Source organism: Triplophysa dalaica, chromosome 3 (assembly GCF_015846415.1).
Source record: "Triplophysa dalaica isolate WHDGS20190420 chromosome 3, ASM1584641v1, whole genome shotgun sequence".
NCBI lineage: Eukaryota > Metazoa > Chordata > Actinopteri > Cypriniformes > Nemacheilidae > Triplophysa > Triplophysa dalaica.
In genome coordinates this window covers 28,213,861-28,240,151 of record NC_079544.1, presented here as the reverse complement: position 1 = coordinate 28,240,151, position 26,291 = coordinate 28,213,861, and the positions used below count along the sequence as shown (strand labels likewise).

General features: G+C 42.4%; 1 protein-coding gene across 3 annotated transcripts; it reads left to right on the top strand.

The window, feature by feature from the left end:
• The first annotated feature begins 1,227 nt into the window (after nucleotides 1-1,227).
• si:ch73-140j24.4 (uncharacterized) lies at nucleotides 1,228-25,900 on the top strand. Of its 3 annotated transcripts, none has more exons than XM_056743569.1 (9): nucleotides 1,228-1,442; nucleotides 1,733-1,790; nucleotides 14,957-15,118; nucleotides 16,267-16,452; nucleotides 17,722-17,922; nucleotides 17,995-18,081; nucleotides 20,497-20,599; nucleotides 20,678-20,722; nucleotides 23,453-25,900. In XM_056743569.1, exons 1-9 carry the CDS (start codon nucleotides 1,381-1,383, stop codon nucleotides 25,618-25,620), a joined length of 3,072 nt encoding a protein of 1,023 aa, XP_056599547.1. In that variant the 5' UTR covers nucleotides 1,228-1,380; the 3' UTR covers nucleotides 25,621-25,900. The 3 variants fall into 3 exon arrangements, with proteins under 3 accessions (XP_056599547.1, XP_056599548.1, XP_056599549.1); XM_056743571.1 differs by lacking the exon at nucleotides 1,228-1,442 and adding an exon at nucleotides 1,515-1,591; XM_056743570.1 differs by lacking the exon at nucleotides 17,995-18,081.
• Nucleotides 25,901-26,291: the final 391 nt, after the last annotated feature.

Below are 26,291 nucleotides of genomic sequence, written 5' to 3'. Positions count from 1 at the left end.
CTGTTTACTGCGCGCACTCCTCATTAAACCGACGAGGCTTTTATTCTTGACGTGCTCTCTGTTGTATAAATCTGTGAAACGACAGGGGGCGACTCTGATAAATTCTTCTCCAAATCATCAAATAGGAGCGATGAGAGGAAGTCATTTGTTTGCCGAATAATTTGTGAAACACTCCTCTCGTGATTAATGGATTTCTTCACATATAAATTGATTAGGTTTTGGGTCATTTTTAGGTCATTATGTGAAAATGGTACACTTACAAGTACACTTCTTAAGCCCTCAGTAAAACACAGTTAACTTCAAATTGTGACATTATAACAAAACATATCAATATATGATAACATTAAACACACTCAATTGAAAAATACTGTCTTATAAATTTTTAAATGCATTATTTTCTTTTAATTAACGATTGTATTAAACAAAATAATCTCCATCAGTTTAGTGTATTGATTGTGTGCATCTGTGATGACACTGATGAATGATACACCACACAAAATCTTTAGATTTTAGTAGAAAAAAACAACCTTTGGTTGAAAAATGCCAAATTCTAATTTTATTTATTTTTATTTTAGACAAACTTTCTATTTTTGTTACTGAGTTCGAAGTTATGATGGTGATAAAACATAATAAAATAAAACATTTTATAAAGTGTCTTTTTTTGTAGTTATGTATTTCCTACCAGGTAGGGGAAGGGAAGCGGTAAATAAAATGAAAACGAAAGTTTCTTAGCAGTTAAACACATCATGCTTTTTGGCATTTAGAATAGGCCCAGATAGATTTCAGCCTAACAGGGGTACCTGCACTGAATCACCAATTTCACATGTATTTTGTGTATTTTCAAAATACAAAATACTGCATTTGTATTTAAATACACTTTTCCACACAGTATTTTGTATTTGTATTTTAAATACATTTACATGTATTAATGCCCATCCCCGATTGTTACAATAATTAAGGCTACACCACTACAATAGGTCTACATATCTTTACGTAAGGGGAACAAATGCAAAGTTTGGTGGAATAAAGGGCTGAACAATTGTACTAAAAGTATTTGTGTTACGCAAGACACATTCGATATTAAGAGCAAAATTAACGTTTACGGCCATTCATCTGTTAAATAAAAAACAAACAAATAATTCAACGTAATTGACTAGTAATAAGTTGTTTTTAGACGCTGCGTTTTGAAGCCTGCAGGCGAGCGTCAGAGCGTCACGAGCCCAGAGCCCGTGATCACGTGATTCCCGCCGCATCTGACGGAGAGCAGACTGAAGGAGAGCTTCTCATTCCTCACCAGATCTGAAGATTATCTGATAGAGTTTACATCGCAGACAGCAGAAACGCAATCTTTAATGGGACTAGCCTGTGTAACGTCTGAATATGATGCGCTTTATCGTGGACTGTCTGCGGCCGGCGAGAACGCGCGCTGCAGCAGCGCAGAGGTACACGCGACCGCGCGTGATCTTCATCACCCTACAGCGTCATTTTCTGTCAACGCATTTTATTCTCGCATTAACAACAAACCAGTTTCTTCGTTTGTTATGACGAGCCGTCATTTACTGAAATAATGCCATTAAACGGAGGCATGCACGTACGCGAATATGATTTATCCTCCTCATCATCAGTATTTCACCTCACGTATTTTTGCACTTATGTGTGTGTATACAGTAGACAATTCGTGAATGTGCAGACTATCAATGGCAGTGTAATGAAATAATACATGTTGTTTTAGGGACTCCTTGGAGCTCCAGGCTCAGGTGAAGGACTCTTCTGACAACATTGAAATCAAGGTACTTGTTTTCTATTTTGTAGGCAAAAATAGCTTACAAGCCATTTGAGAAGATTTCCCCAATGTAAGACTTTGTAAATTGTATGATGTTATTTCTATTCATTTAAATGTTACAAAAACAGAACCAAAGAACGACTTGAGTAGTGGTGTAGTCAGGGCCATACGCACCCATACGTCGTTTGCTTCATTTTTTCCAAAGCACTGTTTGCGTATAACGACTTCTAAAGATCTACACGAGAGTATAACCTCCTGTTCTCCTGCTTAACGTCTCCGAGCTGCTTTCGTGTTTTCTTTCCCTTTAACTGCATCGTGCTTACAGTTCGTTCATACAATTGGTGCATTTTTTAAGGAAAATACACAATATGTCTTGCGGCCCGCCTCCGAAAACCACGTCAAGCGAATCATCTTCAGTCTTGGCAACCCGCCAGCGAGGAGTTCGTTCTGTCAGTGACTGGAAGAGTCCCGCTGAAGCCGTCATGGAATATTGATTAAACTCTCATTTTTGCCAAAGCTGGTTTAAAGGGTGTCTGTCTCCTCTCATCTGTTCTGGGCCTCCGGCTCGACAGAGATTGACACTGAATTCTCGGGTTCTTTTGCGCTGCTTTATCTCTTTATCATATTGCAGTGCATCGCGAATCTGATATCTTTCTTTTAATACAAGCATTTATTAATGACACGCGATTGAATGAAACGAAGCCCATCCGTAGCACTACTGTTAAAAATCGCACAGGTGAGAATCCTTACATTTTCTCTGTCTCTTCATTACCTTTACATTCGTTTTAAACCTCCTCTTTACGTTTATTGTAGCTTTAAAATAATGTTGTCTGTTTCTTACCACAACGTTAACTTCATATATTAATATCTTTTAAAGAGGGGAAGCTCATTTTCGGCCTAAATCATAAAAATTGTCCATTTATTTATATGTAAATTCTGCCCTATGTTCCTTTTCAAGAAAATGCTCTGTAACCCATGTCAAGAGACATGGCCAGCAGTACATTTTCTTTTGCACAGCACTTCCAGTCAGCCAGCTAACTTTGTCATACCAGGAGAGCTGAAAAAACCTGTTACTTTCCCCTATCTTTTGCACTAAATCAATCTTAGGTGTTGATCTGCCCTGCTGTTTAATTCTAAGTTTCTCCTCGTAAGGAAGACTTTCTAATGGCTTTGCCAAAATCAGGTCGACAATATTAGCACTGTCTGCCACCGTGTGCAGTTTGCTAGCTGGCTAGTTCAGACTATATAAATTAATGAACAAACGATCTAATATATATATATATATATATTTAACTCAACGGGAGGAAATGTGGGAATTATGTTAAACTGAAACAATGAATGTGGTGTGAAATTGTGTGAAATATACGATGAAGGTTGCAGCAGTTTGTCTTTCGACTACACATGAAAAATCCGCGATGGGAATGAGTTGGAAATGGAGACACAGAATGATACACGTCATAATCTGAAGACCACGCCCACACCAACCGTCTCTTTGTATTGCGAGAAGCTGCCGTCTCCTTGTCATTTATGATTTATTACAAAAAAAAATGTCTAAAAGCTGATATATGACAATGTGTATAGCAAACAAGCTAAAAAAAACAAGAAATACGATTTTATAAGCTGTCGACCCCAAAAAACGAGCGTTTTAGGACATAAAAGTGGATTAAAAAGAGATGACAGACCCTCCAATCATCACGCAGACGCTCGGAGTCCGGGCCAGCCCACTCCTCCATTCATCCCAGAGACGCTGAGCGTCCATGGGCGGGACATAATCGCAACATTATCCAATGACCGTCTTGTTTCTAAGCACTGAAAAAAACTGTTTAAACCAGCCCCATTGAAGTCAATGGACGCTGGGCTTCAACAGAGTAATGCACTGTACGCTACAGGAATGAATCAGAAGGAAATCGAGTCAGCCAACCTAAGTATCTTGCCAAGTATCTTGCCAATTCCATCTTGGCAATACCACAATCACCCATTCCAAAACAGCCAGGAACCTCGGAGTCATATTTGATGAACAGCTGTCCTTCAATGATCACATTGCAAAGACAACACGGTCATGCCGATATGCCTTATTCAACATTAGAAAGATCATACCATATCTCACGGAGCATGCGGCACAATTCCTTGTCCAGGCCCTGGTAATCTCAAGGTTGGACTACTGCAATGCTCTCCTTGCTGGTCTTCCTGCAAAGGCTATCAAACCACTTCAGCTGGTTCAGAACGCAGCAGCACGCCTCGCCTTCCAACAGCCCAAAAGGGCTCACGTGACTCCCCTTTTCATCTCTCTTCACTGGCTACCGGTTGCAGCCCGTATCAGATTCAAGTCACTAATGCTTGCCTAAAGGACTATCACTGGATCTGCACCGCTTACTTCAACACTCTCCTGCACTCCTACACCCCATCAAGATCCCTGCGTTCAGCAACCAGCGGCCGCTTGAATTGCCTTCCCATAAGAGCAGTAAATCGCTCTCCCGCTCTTTCTCATTCACAACTCCTTCCTGGTGGAACATACTTCCTAACTTTGTCCGTTCAACCACATCTCTCACAACATTTAAAAAACTACTTAAAACCCATCTCTTCTGTGAATACTTGACAAACAAATGGAAAGAAAAAAAATACACTAACCCTTTCTCTCAACAGGTAGTGGTCTAGCTTTTGTTGAAACCAGTAACTTTGTATTGGCACTTAATGTATTATGGCTCCTGTATGAACTATCGCTTATTGCTCCTAAACTCTTTGTAAGTCGCTTTGGATAAAAGCATCTGCTAAATGTCTAAATGTTAATGTAAATGTAAATGTAGTAGCTGATTCTGAACGAAATTGTTTTCGTTCGAGATGAACGTGTTTAACACATTTTTAGTCAATAAAATGTTAATATAATAGTACATATATTTGACCATTAATTTTTTGACAATTATAGGGGAAGCTGAGCTTCCCTTGCAGTCTTAAAGGACTCTCCTCTGATGAAGACATATCGACAGCAAAATGGCAGCGATGACAAACTTCTGTATAGGCTACTGTAAAATCGTGTATATAGACGTGCTCAAATTTGTTGGTACTCTCCTCAAAAAACAAAGTAACTTTTCTCAGATATAACTTGAAAATGACAGAAGTAATTGACATCCATCATTGTTTATTCCACCTTTAATAGAAATCAGACTTTATATTTCAACATACTATTGTAAATAATAAAATAAATGAAAATGTCATGGACAAAATGATGGCAGCCCTAAACTTATATTTTGTTGCACAACCTTTAGAGGCGATCACTGTTAGCAAAGGTTTACTGTAGCTCTCAATTAGACTTCTGCATCTGATAACACAGGTAGTTAGGCCCACTCTTCCTGAGCAAACTGCTCCAGCTGTCTCAGGTTTGATGGGTGCCTTCTCCAGACTGCAAGTTTCAGCTCTTTAAACAGATGTTCCACAGGATTCAGATCAGGACTCATAGAAGGCCACTTCAGAATAGTCACATGTTTTGTTCTTCTCCATTCTTGGGTGATTTGAGCTGTGTGTTTTGGGTCATTATCCTGTTGGAGGACCCATGACCTGCGACTGAGACACTTGGCAGTACATTTGGCTCCATAATGCCTTGATAGTCTTGAGATTTCATTGAGCCCTGCACAGATTCAAGATGAAGCAAAGCAGCCTCAAAACATAACAACCTGATGTGACTTGCCAAACAGCTCCAGTTTTGACTCATCTGTCCAAAGTACATTCTCCCAGAAGGATTGTGAATTTGAGCAAATTCCAGTCTTGTATTTTTTAATGTTGGTCTTCTTTAATCATTGGTCTTCTTCTAGCTCAAAAGCTAGGGATGGTGCTATCAGAAAGTGACGTGCCTTCACCTTGGAGTTCAGCTTGTATCTCTTTGGCAGTTATTCTTGGTTCTTCTACTAATCTCACTATCCTTCTGTTCAATCTGGAGTGGATTTTCCTCTTGCGGCTGCACACAGGGAGGTTGACAATTTCATGGACCTTAAACTTCTTCATAATATTATCAAGTGTTGTCACAGGAACATGGAGCTGCTTGGAAATGGTCTTGTAGCCTGTACCTTGACCATGCTTGTCTATTATTGTCTTTCTGAGCTCCTCAGACAACTCTCTCCTTTGCTTTTTCTGGTCCATGTTCAGTGAGGTGCACACAATGATACCAAACAGCACAGTGACGACTTTTCTCCATTTAAATAGACTGAATGACTGATGACAAGATTGGATACATGCGTGATACTAATTAAAGAAACTCATTACTTTAAAAAATCACTAGAATCCAGAGACGTGTTATCTTTTCTAAGGTGTTCCAAAAATCTTTGTAGAATAAGCAATAATTCATCTCTTTCCACAGCATCTCTTTTCATTTCATCACACTTCAGGAGGAATGAAGCATTATTTCAATGAGCTGTAAGGTTACCAACAAGCACGTCTGTATGTTTTTTGTAATCTTGTATATGTGACGTGTTAAAAAGATGTGATGCTTTGTGAAAATATTGTATTGTGATCAACATAACTGGCATATAACTGTTTTTTTCCAATTCTATAACTTCACATTCAAAGTATAAGTGAAGAATAAGGCATAAATATCTGAAATATGTTACTAGAAAAACACACACTGTCCCCTGTCTTTTGGCCATTTGAGGTTGGGTTATGGTTGTATAGTTTAGTACACAACTTTTTTGATAGTACTACACCACTGGTCTTGAGTTATAAACACGCATGCTTTAAAAAAGAAGATAAAAAGTGCCTTTCTCATGTTTTTACTCTCACCATAGGCAAAGTCGTTTTTAATACTCTGTAATTTGGCTCCACATTTTAGGAGGAAAATGGTCATTTTGAATATAACCCCCCTCCTCAAAACAGGGGTGGCACCAGAGCTTAGAGCTTATCAGTGTAGAGGGTGGGCTAGTGAAATGATTCATTTAATTAATGCCTTAGCTAGACAACATGCAATTTTGCCGTTTTAATACAGAACAGCTTCTTAAAAATAGTGCATTAGCCTGCACCTAGTAAAAGTTATTGTTAGTTAATTAAGATTCTGTGAACATTTTGGAACAAGCTTACATTATATGGTGTGGTTCTTTTTAAAAACCTTACATTATTACATTAAACAAATGAACATAATGTACAGTCAGAGTTTGGATTTGTTGCCAAGTACTTCACGAGTTTCTGTTAAAAATAAATAGCATATCCACAAGCACAAGGTTCGAGTCCTTTCACTAAGGGTCCTTCGCTAGCCTTATTATTCCTTTTAAACCAAAAGCAAACTTAACAATGCTATACTCTTCAGTTCTTAGTCGTGAAATAAAATTTGCAAATGCTTATATCAGCAAATCACCACGACGTGTTCCCATGAAGTGTAGGTTAATCAAAATCTTGAATATGTTCACAATTGGCCAGAACTTCATTTACTCTGTTGTAGTTTTCCAATTGTGACCCTGGAAGTAGCACAAGAACATTTTTTGTAAAAGACAAAAATACATTGTATGGGTCAAATTGATACATTTTTCTGTTACGGCAAAGCTCATTAGGATATTATGTAAAGAATATGTTCCATGAAGACATTTTTTAAATTTCCTACCTTAAATATATAAAAACTAGATTTTTGTAGATGGTTAGCCTGACACAGTGCCCCTGATTTACAACTTCAAAGGCCATTTTCTCAATATTTCTTTTTTTTTGCACTCTCAGATTCCTGAGTTTTAAACTGTTGTATCTCAAACAGATATTGTCATATTCTAACAACTAACAACAATATATCAATGGAAATCCTATTCAGATTATGTAAAAATCTCAATTTCAGAAAATTTACCCATGGTTTTGTTGTCCAGGGTCACAATTCTGTAACTATAACGTAAACTCCGATAGCACCTGCGGTCACGTACAAAAACAACATTACATCTGATTTTCCACGACAGGCATAACCATCCGCTTTACCTGCTCTTGAGCTGCTCTCTGAGGTAAAATGGAGAGCTTCTCTTCCAGCTCAATGCGATTTGTTTAAGGACTAAGTACTATTCGATTGAGTTCGCTGCTATCCAAACGTAACATCTTATACTTATGTCACTTACGTAACACATGTTATCAGCTTGTTTGTAATTATATTAAAATCAATAAAGTAATAATATTTTAAGAAATAAAATATTGATCAAAAATATCAGTGGGACTATATCAGGTCTGTTTATTTACGTTGCCTGTCGTTCGCCCCAACCTTACCTTACAACTTTATTATCAAACACTCATTAGCCAAATTTTATATATTGCATTATTTAGCAAGTTATCCAAATCACGCTTTTCTTTAACAGTAAGCAGCTCTACTTAGGTAACATTCATCCATGACATTTAACATTTTTGCTTTTCCAGAAAACGAATGATCAAGAAAAATCCCATTGCCAGGAAAGTTTGCAAAATTGTATAGATGTTACAAAGATAGCAACCTTAAAGAAACTTTTCAGAACTTTTACTAAGCGCGATTCTGTTTCTAATGTTGTAAGTGTCACGTCAGTTCTTGTATCACACTGAAGGTTTTTTTTTTTTCACACCCGGTTGCTTTTACCGCTTATTACATTGCTACTTGCCGAATGAGAAAAAAAACTAGACATTGAATGTGAATTAGAAATATTTTATTAGCTCATTTTGACCGAATGCAGACCTTCCATAAGGCAAAAGAAAGAAATTTGTGTTAAAAATAAAATTGAGGAAAGACTATATCAATTTATGAGCTTTAACACACTAAAAGAAATTGGGTGAAGTCTACTTAATTAATTACACAACTAATAGCTTAACAAAAATCTGTCATTTAAACTCATTGTCAGCAGGTAACGTTCATCTACTTAATCATTCTTTCTAGTTTCTATTTCTATTGCAATGTTCTAACCAGTGAGCTACAGGGCACTATGAGTTGTGTCGATTGGATCACACGTGGATAAGGGGCCAAATACGCGTTTACACCTGGGGCCTCATTTATAAAATGCTGCGTAGAGACCATCCTATATGATCATTTCTCAAAGTGTGTACGTGTGATTCTTAGAAAAAAAGTATGCACAGAAAACGTCTCGGGTTACTTGGCTGTAACCCTGTTCCCTGAAAAAGCGGGAACGAGATGCTGAGTTTCAAACGCTATGGGAGAACAGTCTTTGTTTCGACCGGTTGTGAAGCACGTGTGTCAAACACGGCAAAAATTATTTTGGCTTTAAATAACCTCGGCAGGTGACGTGGCTAATTACACCCGCACCTGGCGGTTATAAATACGCGTGAATGCGGACGCGTCATCGGGTTCAAACTTTGTCTGAAAGGACGTCCGGGCACGCCTACAGTGCGGCATTGAGGCGCAGCATCTCGTTCCCGCTTTTTCAGGGAACAGGGTTACAGCCAAGTAACCCGAGACGTTCCCTATCAAAAGCTACACTCGATGCTGCGTTTCAAACGCTATGGGAACGAGAATACCAACGCCGCCGTACTGGAAGTGTCTGGACCACCAAGGTTGTGTGACGTGTGTGCACAATCCGAGAGGAGGGCTCAGGCACGACTCTAGGATGTAGACTCCAGGACACGTGAGCCGGGAGTGGCATGGACATCCAGACTATAAAATCTAACAAATGTGCGCGGAGAGGACCAGCCCGCCGCATCACACACTTGCTGCAAGGGAACTCCTCTTGCTAAGGCCATAGAAGAAGAAACCCCCCTTGTGGAATGAGCTCTGACTCTTAGAGGTGAAGCTTGACCGCGCGCCTCATAGGCCAGAGCAATAGCATCCCTCACCCAATGTGACATTGTTTGCTTGTTAGCAGCCGCCCCTTTTTTGCGGCCCCCATAGCATATAAAAAGTTGCTCTGATTTAGGCCACTGGCTTGTGCGGTGGACGTAAGTCTGAAGAGCACGTACTGGACACAGTAGGTGTAATCTTTCCTGCTCCGACGTCGTGAACGGCGGAGGGCAAAAGGCCTCAAGAATAACCGGATGCACGGTGGAGAACGGAACTTTAGGAAGATAACTCGGGTGAGGATGCAGAATAGCTTTGACCATCCCAGGGGCAAAATGTAAACAGGACGGCGAGGTCAAGAGCGCCTGCAAATCTCCGATTCTCTTAAGAGAGGTGATTGCCATTAGAAAAACCATTTTAAAGGTCAGAAGCTTGACAGGCGCTGATTCCATAGGTTCGAAGGGGGCGCTAACTAGACCCTCGAGCACTGTCGCTAAGTCCCATGGAGGGACGGTCCTTCTAGAAGGAGGCATCAGTCGCCTCGCTCCTCGAATAAAGCGGACAACTAAAGGGTGCTTTCCCACAGTAACCCCTTCAATCAGGTCGTGGCAGGCCGAAATGGCGGCAACATAAACCCTAAGAGTACCAGGTCTTATCCCTGAGAACAATTTCTCTTGCAGAAATTCCAACACTGAAACTATCTGACAGTGAATTGGGTCTGCATGGTGCGCAAGGCACCATCTGTCAAAAACGCTCCCTGTAAGGGCGTAGCACCTTCTAGTGGAGGGAGCCCTAGCGCTTAGAATAGTCTCTACTACATCAGGCGGGAGGCCAGTGCCTCTCAGCTGGTGCCCTTCAGGGGCCAGACATGGAGGTTCCAGAGCTCGGGACGAGGATGAAACACTGTCCCCTGTGCCTGAGATAAAAGATCTCTCTTGACTGGGATCGCCCAAGGAGAGCCGTCTAGGAGGGATACTAGGTCCGAGAACCAGATTCTGGTTGGCCAACGGGGAGCTATCAATAAGAGGCGAGACCCCTGTTGATGGACCTTCGCCAGGACTCCCGGGAGCAGAGCTGTCGGAGGAAATGCGTAAAGACGCAGTCTGGGCCAAGTATGGGCCATACCCAGGGGAGCTGGATGAGTCAGAGAGAAGTAGAGGGGACATTGTGCTGTCTCCAGTGTAGCAAAGAGGTCCACCTCTGCTTCGTAAAATCTTTCCCAGATTTGTTTGACTACTTCGGGATGGATTTTCCATTCCCTGTTGGTCAGAGCTTGTCTGGACAGCAAGTCTGCTCCCACATTCATATGCCCCGGGATGTGAATTGCTCTGAGGGACAGAAATTTGCCCTCCGCCCAGGGCAGAATCTGCTGGGCCAATTTGTTCAAGTGGCGTGACCGCAGTCCGCCCTGGTGATTTATGTACGAGACTACTGAAGTGTTGTCCACCCGCACTAGGACATGGTAGCCTCGCAACTGCCGGAGGAAGTATTTCAGGGCCCGAAATACAGCCATCATTTCGAGGCAATTGATGTGCCAATCGAGATGATGACCTCTCCAGATCCCTTGGGCTGGACGGCCATTTAAGACCGCACCCCAACCCGTGAGGGATGCGTCTGTCGTTAGCATCTTGCGACGACAACATGGACCGAGAGTGGGACCTAAAGTCAGAAACCGAGGTCTGAACCACATAGAAAGGGTGCGAAGCCCCTGGCCCGTCACCCTTATATGCCTCTGGGGGTTGGCCCTTGGATGAAACCCCCTGGCTCTGAGCCACAACTGAAACGGTCTCATATGCAGGAGGCCCAGAGGTATCACTGTGGAAGCTGCCGCCATGAGACCTAGAACTCTCTGAAAGTAATGATTTGTCACTTTCTGGCCTAACCTGATGCTCCTCAGGGTGTTTTGTACGGACTCGACACGTGCCGGAGACAGTTGTGCCTGCATTTCGATCGAGTCCCATATGACCCCGAGATACGTTGTATTTTGCGTAGGGGAAAGAACGCTCTTTTTGATGTTGAGTCTCAACCCTAGAGCTTTGAGATGAGCTAGGACGACATCCCGATGTCGAAGCGCTAGCTCTCGAGACTGAGCTAAAATCAGCCGTCGTCTATGTAATTCAAAATGCGGATGCCCCGGAGTCGCAAAGGAGCCAGAGCTGCATCCATGCATTTTGTGTATGTGCGGGGTGACAAGGCTAGGCCGAATGGAAGAACCCGATACTGGTAAGCTTCGCCCCCGAAAGCGAACATCAGGAATCTTCTGTGTTGTGGCAAGATCTCTATGTGAAAGTATGCGTCTTTGAGATCGATCGTCACAAACCAGTCGTGACACTGAATTTGAGACACAATCATCTTGATTGTCAACATTTTGAACTTGAGTGTCTTCAAGTAGCGGTTCAATCCGCGAAGATCTAGAATTGGACGCAACCCCCCATCCCTCTTTGGGACAAGAAAATACCGGCTGTAATAGCCTGACTCTCTGTCTGATAGGGGAACATGTTCTATGGCCCCTTTGTCCAGCAGAGCTTGTAATTCTTGTGTCAACAGATTCACTCGCAACGGTTGCACGGAAGTGGAGACCACGCCGTTGAAGCACGGAGGGCAATATGCAAATTGAATTCTGTAGCCTTTGGTTACAGTTCTTTCTACCCATGGAGAGATACCTGGCAGTAGTTTCCACGCTGCCAGATTCTCTGAAAGGGGTATCAATGTTGGCACTTCGTCCTGTTGGGGGGATGCCAGACATTCGGTGCCCTGCAGTGTGGCAGGAGACGACCGAATATTTAGCATCTTTGAGAGACCGCTAATCCCCGAAAGGCTGGTAGGTGCGGGGATTGCAAAGCGGCCCTGTGAGGGTACCGAAGAGGAGCCTCTAGTTTCTCTTGGAACTTTGGGCACCCCTCCCCGGGGGGGCACTACCCCACAGTCCCGGCCACACATGTCTCAGGATTTCTTCTTTTTAGAAGAGATAAAGCGCCTCAGGTCCGGCCCTCCGGAGGTGGCCTGAGGGGCACGGTGGGCCGCTCCCCTGCCTCTGCGAGGGGGGGGCGCGACTCGCCACACTCTCCCTGAGGACCTCACGCCTCAGGTAGACAGGACCCACCCGAGACTGTGTGCCTGGCCGGGACTGGGGAACTGATCCAGAGTGGGTGGCCAGACGCTTGAGCACGGCGGGGTAGATATTTGACGAAAGCCTCCTCATGTCGTCTCGCCTCCCGGAACCTGGTGACAACGGTATTAACCGCATCTCCAAACAGTCCGGAAGGCGAGATCGGGGTATCAAGGAGGAAGGCTCTGTCCCTGTCCTTGATGCCCGTGAGGTTCAACCACAGGTGTCTCTCTGCAGTAACCAAAGCAGCCATGGAACGGCCGATGGCACGGGCCGTCTGCTAGGTTGCACAGAGAGACAAATCTGTGGGACAGCGTAGGTCAGAAAACGCTGCTTCCTCAATTACCCCGCCAGTGCTGACATCATCCAGTAGGTCAGCCTGGTACGCCTGCAGAACCGCCATGGTGTGCAGGGCAGCACCAGCCTGACCCGCTGCATGAAAAGCCTTTCCCACCAGCGCAGATGTAACTCTGCAAGGCTTGGTGGGAAGAGAAGGCTTTTTCAGGGATGACGATGTCCCAGGGCTAGCCAGCATCTCTTCCACCCTGGGCATCGCAGTGTATCCCCTTGTCTTTGCACCAACGATGGTCGAATAAATCGACGTCGATGGCACAAAAACACGTGAGGAGTGAGGTTTCTGCCATGAGCGAGATTTCTCGCCGTGGAGATCCTCAAAGAAAGGGAGAGCCCGATTCTGGGGCTCGTCCCTCCAGCCACCCGACAGATATCTGTCGTCAAGCTTTGAACCCTTGGGGGCCTCTTGTTCCTGCGGCCAGTCGAGGTGGAGCCTGTCGACTGCCTTGGTTACCGCCGCGATTAGATCCTCAAACGCCTTAGAATTGCGAGAGGAATGCTCGGAGGCGGTGCTATCTAACCCCGCAGAAACAAGAGAAGCCTCGTCCTCCGCCGGCTCAGAAGAAGTGCTCGCTCCAGAAGCAGACGCGAGGACGTCGCGGTTCGGCGAATGCACGTACGATAGGCTGCAAGTACACCCGGGGAGAACAGAAAACTCTGCGAGTAAGTGGGCGCCAAGCCCTGAAAAGGGCCCGGCTTTGGTGACGAGGCAGGAATCGTCCCGTACCGACCGATCAGAGCCGTGGCTGTGAAGGTTCGGGCCCGATGTTTTTCTCCCTTGGGTTTTCGCGTCAGTGCCCCTTCTCGGAAGAAGGTTGTTGACGGGGTGGAGGTTTCCCCCTCAATCTCTGCTTCCGGGGTGCCGCCTGTGGGGCACAGGAACCGGAGCCGATGTCGAAGGCAGATATGTCAACGAACGCTGCTTCAGCGTGCTGGACGCCCAGACGCCTAACGCAGCGATCGTGTCAATCCCCCTCCTCGATGAGGGTGCCGCACACAAGAGAACAGCGGGAGATGCCGCGCTGGAGATTGCTCAGTCAGTCCTGAAAAGGACTTTTTTAGAAAAAATCTCTAACACCTCCGGAATCGCCGAGACGCCCAGGGAAAGGTCGCTGCAGGTAAGGACGATCCGCTGCAACACGTCGTAGATCCGGCAATGTAGAAGAAGAAGTATTCATTGAATTCGTTCTGTTCGTAGTCATGAGCTAAGGCTCTGAAGAACAAAAGGTAAGTGAATGCTGCACGCCGGCTTCCTTTTATACCGGATATCCGGGGGGAGCCCGGCATGCAAATTTAATTCGCCAAATTTCATTGGCCTTTTCTATAGTAGTCAGAGTTGATTGGTTCTCAAGGGCGAAACCCATCTGTCGTTCTCGACACAACGTCGAGAGACCGACAGAAAGGGAACTGTGCTTCCCATTCTACCTGAAGCTTCTCTCCACCGCTTGTATGAGATAAGCAGCTCATGTGCAAAAGCTGATGTCCGCCGTGTGAGACAAGAAAATGTCAGTATATTTTTATCGTTCCTTATCATGCATTCATTTTTATTTAGTTATTTTCTCGTTTTCGTCAGTGAAAACATGAAATTGGCGAAAAACGTTTGTCATAGTTTTCGTCAACGAAATTAAAACTTCAATAATATTAAACATTGTAATTTCTACATTTTGAATGTGTGGCAAAATGACTACAAAAAGGCCACAAAAAATGTAATAATAAAATAAATTAACCCCGATATTTTAGGAAAATCTGGATGATGATCTGATGATCATATAAGACAATTATAATGGTGATGTTCATTGTTCACTGGAGATGGTGGTCTAGTGGGTTAAACCACTGAACTGGTAAATCAAAAGGTTGCTGGTTTGATCCCAGCATCCACCACCAGTGTGTCCTTGAGCAAGACACTTTACTCCACGTTGCTCCAGGGGTATTGTCCCTGTAATAAGTGCACTGTAAGTCGCTTTGGATAAAAGCGTCTGCCAAATGACTAAATGTAAATGTAAATTGTCAGGAGCTGAAGGATGCAGTGCAGACGGAGGAGGAAACCCTTCAGAGGGTCAAGACTTTGTGCTGTGAGACACAAGAGGATGTGGAGAGGCTGGAGGAGAAGAAGACACAACTGAGTGATCAGCTGAAGATTATGGAGAATCTTGAGAAGCAAGAAAGAAAAGTGGTAAGCAAAAGCAAAAGTAATATTTTTTAATTATCCTGTTAATTTTGAAGGAAGTGCTATGTTAAATGTGACTTTGGTCACGGGTGCAATAGAGCAAAGAGGTGTCTTAAACAATGCTTAAGCTTCAGTTCTATAGAAGGAGGAAGATCTGAAGCTTTAGTCATTATAAGCTCTGTGGCTGTTGTGACAATGTTACAGTTGTGAGCACATCTTGTTCATGTCTTTTCACATGTTTGTGCTTTTAAAACAGTGGTCCGCAAACTCGTTCCTAGAGGGCAACTAGCTCTAGTCTGCCTCAATGCACCTTCCTGAAAGTTTCTACTATGCCAAGGAGTCCTGCAAAATACATTAATCCTAGAAAAGTAGTAGAATGAGCTGCTATTAAAAACAATACTTTTTCTCTTCTAATTTCTATATTTCTGTATTTCCTGATACGATCATGTACAGCAGCATAGCAGTAAGAGCACTAACAGTATTTCCTCGTTTGCGCCGATGCTTTTCTTGGTGATGAAATAAAAGTCATGGTGGCAAACATTTTCCAGGGTAATTTAGTGAACGATGAGAGTGCCCTCTGGCGAAGCACGAGGGTACTGCAACGGACAGATGTTACAGTTGCCAGTTCTTTGAAAAACAAAGCAAACAAAGACAAGCCAAAAAGAAACCTGAAAAAACGAATTGTTTATATTTTATAAGACGATACAATTGTGAACAGGTTTTTTTGGCACTACACCATTGAAGTTGGTGGTAAAACACGTCGTTTCTGACCCAGACACATTTTTCATGCTTTCGACAACCCCTGCATGGAACGATCATTTAGGGGACTCACTTCTGCATTTAAATGTGGTTGTCACTCCTGAAATCTTGCAGTGTGTAGTTGGATCCTTTAAAATATATTGGTATTTGAAAAGTAGCAACTTGTTCATTTTATATTTAGATATTATTCTTTTTATGAAACTTATTTCCATTTGTTCCCTTCAAAAATACTGCCGCACCTTTGTCACATATGCAAACATTTATTCATTTTACAATGGCACATATTGGGAAAGTTTAAAACCCTTATTTTAAAACCCTTCCGTCTTGCAGGGACATGCCTGTTGTTACGGATGTAATTGTCATTGTGTGTTTTGTGTTGTCTTGTGTGTTTGCAGTTGCAGTCATTGCAGGAGGAGCAGCAGGAGTTGGAACAGACGATACAGCAGTATGACGTGAAGCTGCGAGCAGTGAGTGAAAGTGTCCTGCAGCTCCAGATGGAAGTGGACTGTGCCAAAGCACATTCAGAAAACATTCATGAGCGCATCGCTCCACTGCAGGACTCATTTGACGAGATCTTACAGGTCACAATTTAGTCACATATTCTCTCTGATTTCTGTTGATAATTTCATGCATTTTGATCCCACAGGCACGGCAGCTTTTGCATTGTAACGATAGGTTAATCTTGGTATATGGACTCCAACCACAAATAATGTTCAAGCAAAATCCTAAGATTTGTTTTCAGGTGTCAGAATCTTAGGTGATCATGATCTCAGTTTCAGACAGAATAATCGGTATTCTCAATTTATCCAGAATAACTGTCATAAAAGTATGCAAGTTTAATACATGTCTCATGACACAAAACAATACATCTGTAAAACGATGAATATTTTCTTCTGTCTTTTTATTGATATACTGTAAATTATACAGAATATAGCAAATACTGTCTAATTACGTGTAAAATCTCCAATCCATAACTTGAACGCTGAAAAAGATTCATATTTTGGGCTAATCTAGTCACGTTTGGATGTAAACAAAATGATCACTGTTTTCTTTCAAAATGGCTGCACTCTGGCTCAACTAATCTCAATCTATTTTATTGCTTGTTTTGTTTTATTTTCCTTTATTCAGCTCCTCAATTGAGATCATCAAAAATACTCAGTTCAGGTCAAATTGAGCTTTCCTGTAGCTCAGTGGTTAGACAATTGTGCTGGCAACGCAGAGGTCACAGGTTTAATCCCAAGGGATTGTACAAACTTTAAAAAACAAATGTATAGTACAATGCAATGTAAGTAGCTTTGGATAAAAGTGTCTGCCAAATGCATAAATGTAAATGTGATGTCAAATGTCTGTTTTCAAATGCCTTAAAGTAACTTAAGTTTGAATAGTAGCGACTTTAATAACTATCCAAACCCTACGTCTTCAACCTCTGTGCTTGCAAATTTGAGATCTAACCTGCTTCCATAGACCAACATAAGCAAACGTTATGTGGCCCAAACTTAACTTCCAGTAGACCACCACAAAGAATCTATAACTTTTCAGTAGTTTTAAAGAATTGAATTATACAATTAATATAGGACAAAATAAAATATACATTTAAGATCATATTAATATCGATCAAATATCAAATAAATAGAAAATTTCAAATGCTTATTAATCAAACAATACTGCTCACTGCTGTTGAATGGAAAGACTGTAGCAGCTAAGGTAAATATACACACACAGACAAAACACAAAGGTAGTCAAAACAACAATAAACGCTGAGGTGTCCCGAGGAGAGCAAGGAGTGTGGATGTGAATGCAAACAGGTCCAATGTGTGCTAAATTGTTTAGATCTTTTTTGTTTTGCTTAGGTTAAAATGAAGCTTGACGAGTTGGTTGCTGGCTTCATGACAGATGAACGTTCAGTGACAGAGATACCAGAGGAAGCGACGTGTGAAAACGTGGAGAACGACTTTGATCGTGTTCACCAAGAAGAGATCAGGTCCGAGCAGGAAATAGAGGAAGTGAAACTGGAGAGATCTGTAGATACACAATGTTCAGCTGACAACTTGGTACGTCTGGTAGCATTGGTGATGGCATCATGTGATTGAAATTATGTGTTTATAATCCGTTATCGCTTACAGAAAAGCAGCGGCTCGTCGTCTTTTACAGAGATCACATTGACTGAAGTCAAGGAGGAAGATGTGATGTTCAGATCAGCCACTTCACAGGTTAAGGATGCACATAAAGCACCCACTAATAAATGTCAGATCATACCTCAACCCAACGGTTGGTTACCATTCTGTCGGTCTCTCGACTTCGTGTTGAGCCGACAGATGAGGTTTGCCCTTGAGAACCAATCAACTCTGACCACTATAGAAGAGGCCAATGTAATTTGGCGAATGAAATTTGCATGCCGGTCTCGCTCCATTCAAGAGGGTAGGGGACCTTCAAGCATTCTCCGTGTCCCCGGATTGCCTTGAATTCGGCCCTGGCAACTCTCACGTTATCCTGAGACCCAGGCCCGGATACATGCCCGAAGTTCCCACAACACGCTTTCGAGAAAAAGTGGTGAACTTGCAGGCGCTCCCCATTGGGGAGGAAGACCCAACCCCATCCGTGTTGTGTCCAGTACGCACACTGTGCCTCTACTTGGACCACACGCAGAGCTTCAGCTCTGACCAGCTCTTTGTCTGTTTCGGAGGACAGCAGTAGGGGAAAGCTGTCTCATAACAGAGATTGGTGCACTGTCACGGCGGCATACCGATCACAAGCATACCCATTGGCAGTGTTGGCTCACTCCACACAGAGTATAGACACCTCCTGGGCACTGGCAGACATTTGTAGAGCTGCGGGTTGGGCTACGCCCAACCTCTTCGCAAGGTTTTACGACCTACGCGTAAACCCGTTGTCAGCCCACGTCCTGCGTGCCGACATGTAGGACTGGCATCCGGCGGGGTGCATGCCTGTGAAAGCACCTCCCCACCCTCCAGCAGATTGGGTCAGTGAGCTATCTACCTCTCTTCTTACCCAAATATATGGCTAAGAACAGGTATCTCACCAACCTCCCTTCTTACCCAATCACGTGGCTAAGAACAGGCATTCCATCCATGACTAAGCAAGCACCCCCTGGGGGTCGGCTGGGAAGAGCAGCCTTCCCCCTCAGGCTGGAAGAACATATGAACTATCACAGATAGCTCTAACCGGACCTAGTGCTACCGGGTGTCTGTAACACCCCCTGCGAGGGCTGTTCCGTCTGATGTATCCTCATGAGATGGTTCCCATTCCTGGTAACCCATGACCTTCCCCAGGTGGACCTCCACCTCGCAGTTAACTACTCAGTCAGCAGGTTCCATGCGATCTCCTCCAAGGGCGAGACCATAGCTATATCCTCTATATTCCTCCCCCCGGGTAGGAAGTGGCCTCTGCAGCGCATCCCTAATTAGGAAGTCGCGCCCACCCGGTGTAAACCCGATCCGGATGGCATCTCGCCAGTAGAGAGCTAAGGCCTCCGTCCGTGAAAGGTTACCGGTCAGGGCTGTACCCATCTTTCTCCAAGAAAGCACTAGGACCCTCGACCATCACACTGGAAGGTTACAGTCTCGCAAAAGCCTCGTGCTGACACGCCCAGGCCTGCTACCGTCGCTTCGCTAGAGATTGTGACACCTACAGCGTTGTGGCGTTTTCAATAGGAACCCCATCTCTCGGCTCGACACAACGTCGAGGAACCAACAGAAAGGGAAAGTCTTGGATACGTCTGTAACCTCAGTTCCTGATGGAGGGAGCAAGACGTTGTGTCCCCTATGCCACAACACTTATCGTCCTCTGCTGTAGTCGTGAGAGGCTCTCAGGCTCTTCAGAACAAGAGGTAAATGAATGCTGAACGCCGTCTTCCTTTTATACCGGATATCCGGGGGCGGAGACCGGCATGCAAATTTAATTCGCCAAATTTCATTGGCCTTTTCTATAGTAGTCAGAGTTGATTGGTTCTCAAGGGTGAACCCCATCTGTCGGCTCAACACAACGTCTCGTTCCCTCCATCAGGGAACTGAGGTTACAGATGTAACCAAGACGTTTAGTCCCATTTTGACCCAACCATTGTAAATGTTAAAAAAGCGGAGCACACGCTGTCAACGAGTGAATGGACAAATACATAACATATTTAAAACGTGCACATTGTTTGTGAAACTTCACATGACAAATGCATCACATTTTTAAAAATCTAAAAACATTTTCCGTCGTGCCACAGTGACCCGACAGGGACCCGACTGGCTCCACAAGTGCGTGGAAAGCAATCCACAAGTGCCAATTATTTAATACCATTCAAATATTCATTTTTCAATCTCATTTTTTTTTATTCTATTGTTTTTTATGGTTTGCTTTTTGTAGCAAATGTAACTAATTGTTTGTGAAACTTTCTACATTGATTTGTTAATTTCAGTATATTTATTTACTACCCCATCGTTTTGCACATGAACCACATGAAGCACAGAAAGCCTTCATTCACTTCAATGAGTAGCGCAGAATAGTCAATAGCGTTTTGCTTTCTTCACGGCCTGACTAAGCTACAATTGCCAAAGATTTTTTTTGTGTTGGTGTTTGTTGGTGCTCGTCATGGATGTTGACTTTTTACTCTTTTTGAACAGTTGGAATCTTTTGATATGGAGGAGGAAGATTTTGAGATGGTTCAGCACAGCCAGACGACAAACAGACAGTTTGATTTCTTTCGTCCAAATCCCTTCACTGATGGTGAGCCTGCAGCTATGACCGCAAGATTGTGTTTGGATCGCATGAGGACTTAACATGTTTGATTTTCATTCTTCTCAGGGGATGTTTTTGGAGATGACCATTTTCAAAAGTCTGATGTGACAGGTTGGTAACTTTGAAATGCTGCAGTGTTTTTATTAATGTTTAGTTTTTAATGACATTTAGATTTTGACTATGAAACTCATTTCAGACATTTAAGGATTCACTTTAGATCAAAACCTTAAGATATGAGAAACATTTGTTCTAAAACCTTTGACCGGTAGTGTATATATATACAGCCACAAAAAATAAAGACAGCACTCCAGCATTTCTGTGTGTATTGTGTCAATTCCAGTCCAGTATGTCTCAGGGGTGATATAAAGTCCCCAACAACAATGTGTGGAACAGGTCCAAAACTGTCATGATCCTTTCTTTCTTGTCAGGAGTTTTCTAGTTCTGTGGACAGGGTCATGACAGTACCTTATTGAGTATTTTGAGCTTGTTGTGTTTCGTGTGGAAGCACGTGGGCTTTGTCATCTCTACACCATGTGCTATTCTGTCACGTGTCTTGTCACAGCCCCTGTGATGGACCTACCATGTGCATCAGCAAATCACAACCAAATAGTCAATAGCCACAAACAGGGCAAAGTGGTTTTCAGTTTGTGACAGTCTTTATTGGATCTTGCTAAAACAAGAAATGTAGTGATTAAGCCTCATCAGAGGAACAAAAAAAAAGATAAGTAGTTTTCCATTCAGAATTAATTCCAGGAAAAAGAAAGCATTCCAAGTTATAATCGTGCTAGAGTCTCTCAATTGACAGAGGACCAAAAAACAGCACCAGCTGTCCTGGACACTTTACCTACCTAAAGACTAGACATATACTAAATACACTGGTGGCCAGCACCACTTAAACAAAAGAAAAGAAACAAAACCATACAATCTCTCAAAACACTAACAACACAAACCCTGGAAGGAACATGTCATATTTAACTAAATTTAGAGCCATGGATAAACTTTTAGTTAATGCAAAAATAATTATATTACAAAAATCACAATAATCAGGACATTACATTTTCCTATGTCCCCTCTTAAACATTGAGAATGATACATTCTCACTTCCTTTAGAATTCCTATAAAACAGTTAAACTTTGTCACAAGGGTGGTCTGCTACTACAATACAGATACCAAATGTTTAAAAGTTTTTAATTAAAATCTTAGAGTTATTATAAGTTCAATCTTTGATTATGTTTTTAACATTACTATTTTTAGCTGGTTTTAATGTTTTTAACTTAAAGCCAAACAACTAAGCCTGTGGACTGACTCAGTACAATGACTAAGAAAGATATTAAAACAAACCAATACAGTAAAGTCTTCTTTTATTGATCAATGCATGATGAAAATATAAGCATCTTGTTTGGCATAAAAATCATGTGTGGCATAAATCCTGGCCATCACAGCCCCCTTATTTCCCTTAGTGTTTCATTCCCTTCACCCCTCCAGTGTTAGGCTGCGTCCAAATACCCCCACTTGCGGTCTTTGCACTTGACAACTCGACTACTTTCATGACGTATTTCCTGTTTTTGGCCCAAGTGTTCTAGTTGCCGTGAAGATCCCAAGTGGGCATGTAGTATAGTTATAGAGTCAAATCTGATTTATTTTATAGCGCTTTATTTGTATCAACGCAGGTGTACCCAAAAAAGCCAAAACAAAAGAAAAACACATGTTAGCCAAACATAGAATAAATAAAGAAATAACCTTAAAAGTAGTTGCACTTGAACTTGCACTGAAAAGCTTTCCCCAACATCTTGCGGGACATGAACACTTAGCCCTGAATACCGCAACATCGGGGTATTTAAGATAGTGTGGGTTTGGTGTGTGTTAAGGGCACTGCACTTCCTCGTTTTTAAGACATTGGACAGACTTGCGCTCTTCCTTCCTGTCACGTTTAAGTGGCCAAGACTGCAAGTGGGGGTATATGGATGCAGCCATTGTTTCCCGTAGTCTTGCACTTAGCTTTCATTCTCCTCACCAGCCCAGTGTCATTATTCCCCTGTTAGTTTTCCCCATTTAACAGAGTCTTGTGTACGTTTACACTGTTCCTGTCTTGCCCATCTGTGGAGGGAACTAATTATTCTTGTTGTTTGATTTCATTGGTTTTGGCCTCTCGTGGGAAGTGTTTTGCTTTGAGTGTTTTATTATTTGCTGTTTTCCCCCATCCACGGTTTTTGTCTTATTAAAGTCTTTGTTGTTACCTGCTATCTGCATCTGGGTTCTTCCTGTCAGATTCATGACACAAAAATACAATAGAATTGTGTTGTTTAAACATGAATAAGAAAATGGCAACTTTTTTGTAAGTCAGACCAGTTTTGTTTACTAGTTTACAGAATGAAATAAGTGAAAGTGAATAAAAGGGATAATTTAAGTTTAAGACATACCAAGAAATAGTAAATAAACCTAAACATAATTTTGGATAACTTTGGTCTCTTCATTTATCATGCAGCTGTTTACATTTATCAACACACCAGTCATATCGTGCATGTTTTTAGGAAAAAAATATGTAATAACCTGGATTTATGATTCTGTCAGTCTTTCAAATTGTTTTCAGATGACTTCGTAACTCCTGAGGTTTGATTTTATTGGACTGTAATGGCCACAATACATTTAGAAATGCTGATTAAATTAAGATCTGGAATGGTCTCTTAATCATTTTAATCATCAGATTGTAAAAATGGAATTGAGGAAACATGTAACAAATAATAAACTGAAAAAGTGAGCACTGAAACAAAAGGAAAAGCATTTAGTGAAATCTGGTGCGAGTCAGTCAGAACAAATTTGAAGTTTTTTTACTTTTCACAGAACATTTACCAAGGGACCCATTTAAAGGCACAGATCCTTTTGCCTCCGACACGCTCTTTGTTGACATGCCAGAGGTAAAGTGCTGTCAGGATAGCTTCATCACTGCAGAACAGAGTCTTCCCGAAACTGTGCACTGCCCTCTCCAGTCCGTTGGTAAAGACAGAGACTATGGTACCTTCAACACTCCTATCAACCTACCACTAGATGCTCAGTCCCGATGTTCCCCTGAAAGGCTTGTTCGCCATGTGTCCGTGCCCACTGAAAGTAAAAGTCTGAGGTCTCGCAGTAATACCTGTCCTGAGGTTGAAACAAACACAAGCCCGGGTCAAACTCATGATGCAGTGCAAGCAAATCCGTCAGTTGAAACTGTTAGCACAGCGCATGATAAAGAGCGTGTCTACAGTCACAGTTCTTCAGAGTTTGATTCCTTTGAGGCTGACTACAGTACATTTGCTGCAGTTGAAGAGGAGGAGGACAGGATCCAGTCGGGATCTCTGTGTGGTCTGCAGAAGATCATCGCAGGCTCCTATACTGACTTTCCTCTTAGTCCATGTGACCCTGATCCACATCCAGACACAAGAGACACTGACAAGACTTTTGGATGTCCGTGTATGATCACTGTTGAAAAAAGTGCTGATTGCTGTCATTCTGAACTTGAAAATGGTGAGAAGGATCTTAATAATCCAGATGGCTCATGTGAAGTATCACATGGTATAAAGAGTGAAACCTCTGACCATTGCTCTGCTTTAGATGCATATGACTACAAATATGGAGATATGTTCTTTTTCACAGTCCGATTAGACCCTGGTAGCCCTGAGTTACATAATCCCAATCCAGTTTGTCCAGAGGACAAGGATGAAAAGAAATGTGCGAATCAGATGATTTGGAATGAAAATTCTTTGAGCCCTGAATTCAATGACACAGATCAATTTAAATGTTGTGCCACTGAGCCTGAAAACACCAACCAAGTAGAGACGGAGATTGCGACTGACAGTCTTTGTGCTAATGACAGTGAACCATGTGGGAGTTTACATATTCTTACGCTTGAGGATCCAAATGCTTGCGAAAGCTTGATTCATTCAGAGGCTAATGATCCAAATCCAGCGATACACATTCTTGATTCATCGGTCGAGGATACGGAATGTGGTTCACCTTTAAAATCTACACTTCAAGACCTCTTTGCATCTGCTGACCAGCTTTGTGCTCGTGAGAACCTTGAGTCCAGTCATTCAGCACAGCTTGACTCCCATTGCTGTGAAAGGTTGACCGTCAGCAAATCTGAGCTCCACTATTTTGACCCATTTAGTCCCATATCCACTGAGTCAGCTGACTGTGAATCTGAATTTGAAGAAATGAACGCCATAAACTGTCATGATGCTTCGAGACTTGATTCTGGGTTCCATGAGGTCGATACGCCCACAGCTGTTCATCAAGACCCTGTTGACACACGCAGATATAGTTTTGCTCTTCAAGACCCATGTTTGGAAACAAGCAAAGAGAGCAACTGTGAATTCCACAATGCTGATCCGTTTAGTCCAAAATCTATTGACACAGGAATATTTGACTCTGAAATTGAAAACTACGAGTCAGATTATGTGATGAGTTACTGTCAATCCTTCAGTCCTCAGCAAGATTACATAGATTTGAGCCATTCTGATGAGAAGGCGATGACTTTCTTCAATATTGTATCCTGTGAGGTGCTGAGTGATGATCACAGTGGCTCCGAACCTGATGATTACTCCTTCGGTCCTCTTCCACATAACAGAGGAAGCAGTAATGATGAAAGTAATGAAAGAAATGTAAGGCCTGAATTAAGCAGAGACAAATCTCCATCTTGTGGAGAAACCAAACCTATCTTAATGGCATCAAACGCTTATTCAAAGTCTGTGTGGAAAACCTCTGAAGCCAACCCTGAGATGTGTATTGCAACCGCTGTCGACTTCTCTGTATCCAAACCAGCTGAAGATGTTAAAAATCACACTGTCAATGTTTCCAAAATGTCTGACCTTGCTGATATTGACTATTTTTGTTCTGAGCTCAGTAAAATGGTGTCCTCAGGTTCCTCTGATTCTGTACAGCAAAGTGTAACAGAAATGTTATTTGGCTCTGATCCAAACACTTCAAGCTTTTACCCCTGGGATTTTGAAAAGCAGCAGCAAAGTTCTTAGTTTTTCACATGTGCTGTCTGTTGGCTACATTAACATCAGGATTCTCCATTATTGTATGAAGTCACTCGAAGACGCATGAAGTGTTTCGGTGTAAAACCGTCCCGTGTCAATTGGACTTTAGATCTCAGAATAATTTACGGTGGTGTTCCCTTCATCTTATTTTTACTAAATGTGTACATCTTATTTTTACTTTCCGGTATTATAAATGTGTGTTGTAGCCAAATACTCACTGCTGATATGTAGCAAAATAAATAAATATATAACATTTCAATTCCTCTGACTTGTGGAGTCTTGCCTGTCTTTACAAAAAGGTAGAATAGTACATTTCATTGTGTATATTTAAGTAAAGTTCAAGCATATTTTAAGAATTCTTTATGGATAGAAATATCAATGAACCACAGTATTATAATTCTAAGTGCAAAATTTCAATACTGCTTGGCGCTAGCGACTAAATTGGCATTCTGTTGAGTTTATAAAAGGGTATTTTTTAGTGTAACAGTAAACTAACAGTAAGCTCGACCCCTCCATGGCTGATCCTTCAGGAACGATACCGCGCAGGTCGCTAGCAACGGCACTTCCAGCCCCCATCATCGGAGCTCCTTTCTTACCTCCAGCTGCCGCAATATCACCCCACCTACGCACGCAAATCCTCCCAGGTATCGACATTAATT

What these genes read in the sequence shown, in the direction of transcription:
- si:ch73-140j24.4 (XM_056743569.1), top strand. Translation starts at nt 1,381, where the DNA reads ATGATGCGCTTTATCGTGGACTGTCTGCGGCCGGCGAGAACGCGCGCT. An exon ending in CTGACAACATTGAAATCAAG is followed by an intron (nt 1,791 to 14,956) that starts GTACTTGTTTTC and finishes GTAAATTGTCAG; the next exon opens with GAGCTGAAGGATGCAGTGCA. An exon ending in TCAGATCAGCCACTTCACAG is followed by an intron (nt 18,082 to 20,496) that starts GTTAAGGATGCA and finishes CTTTTTGAACAG; the next exon opens with TTGGAATCTTTTGATATGGA.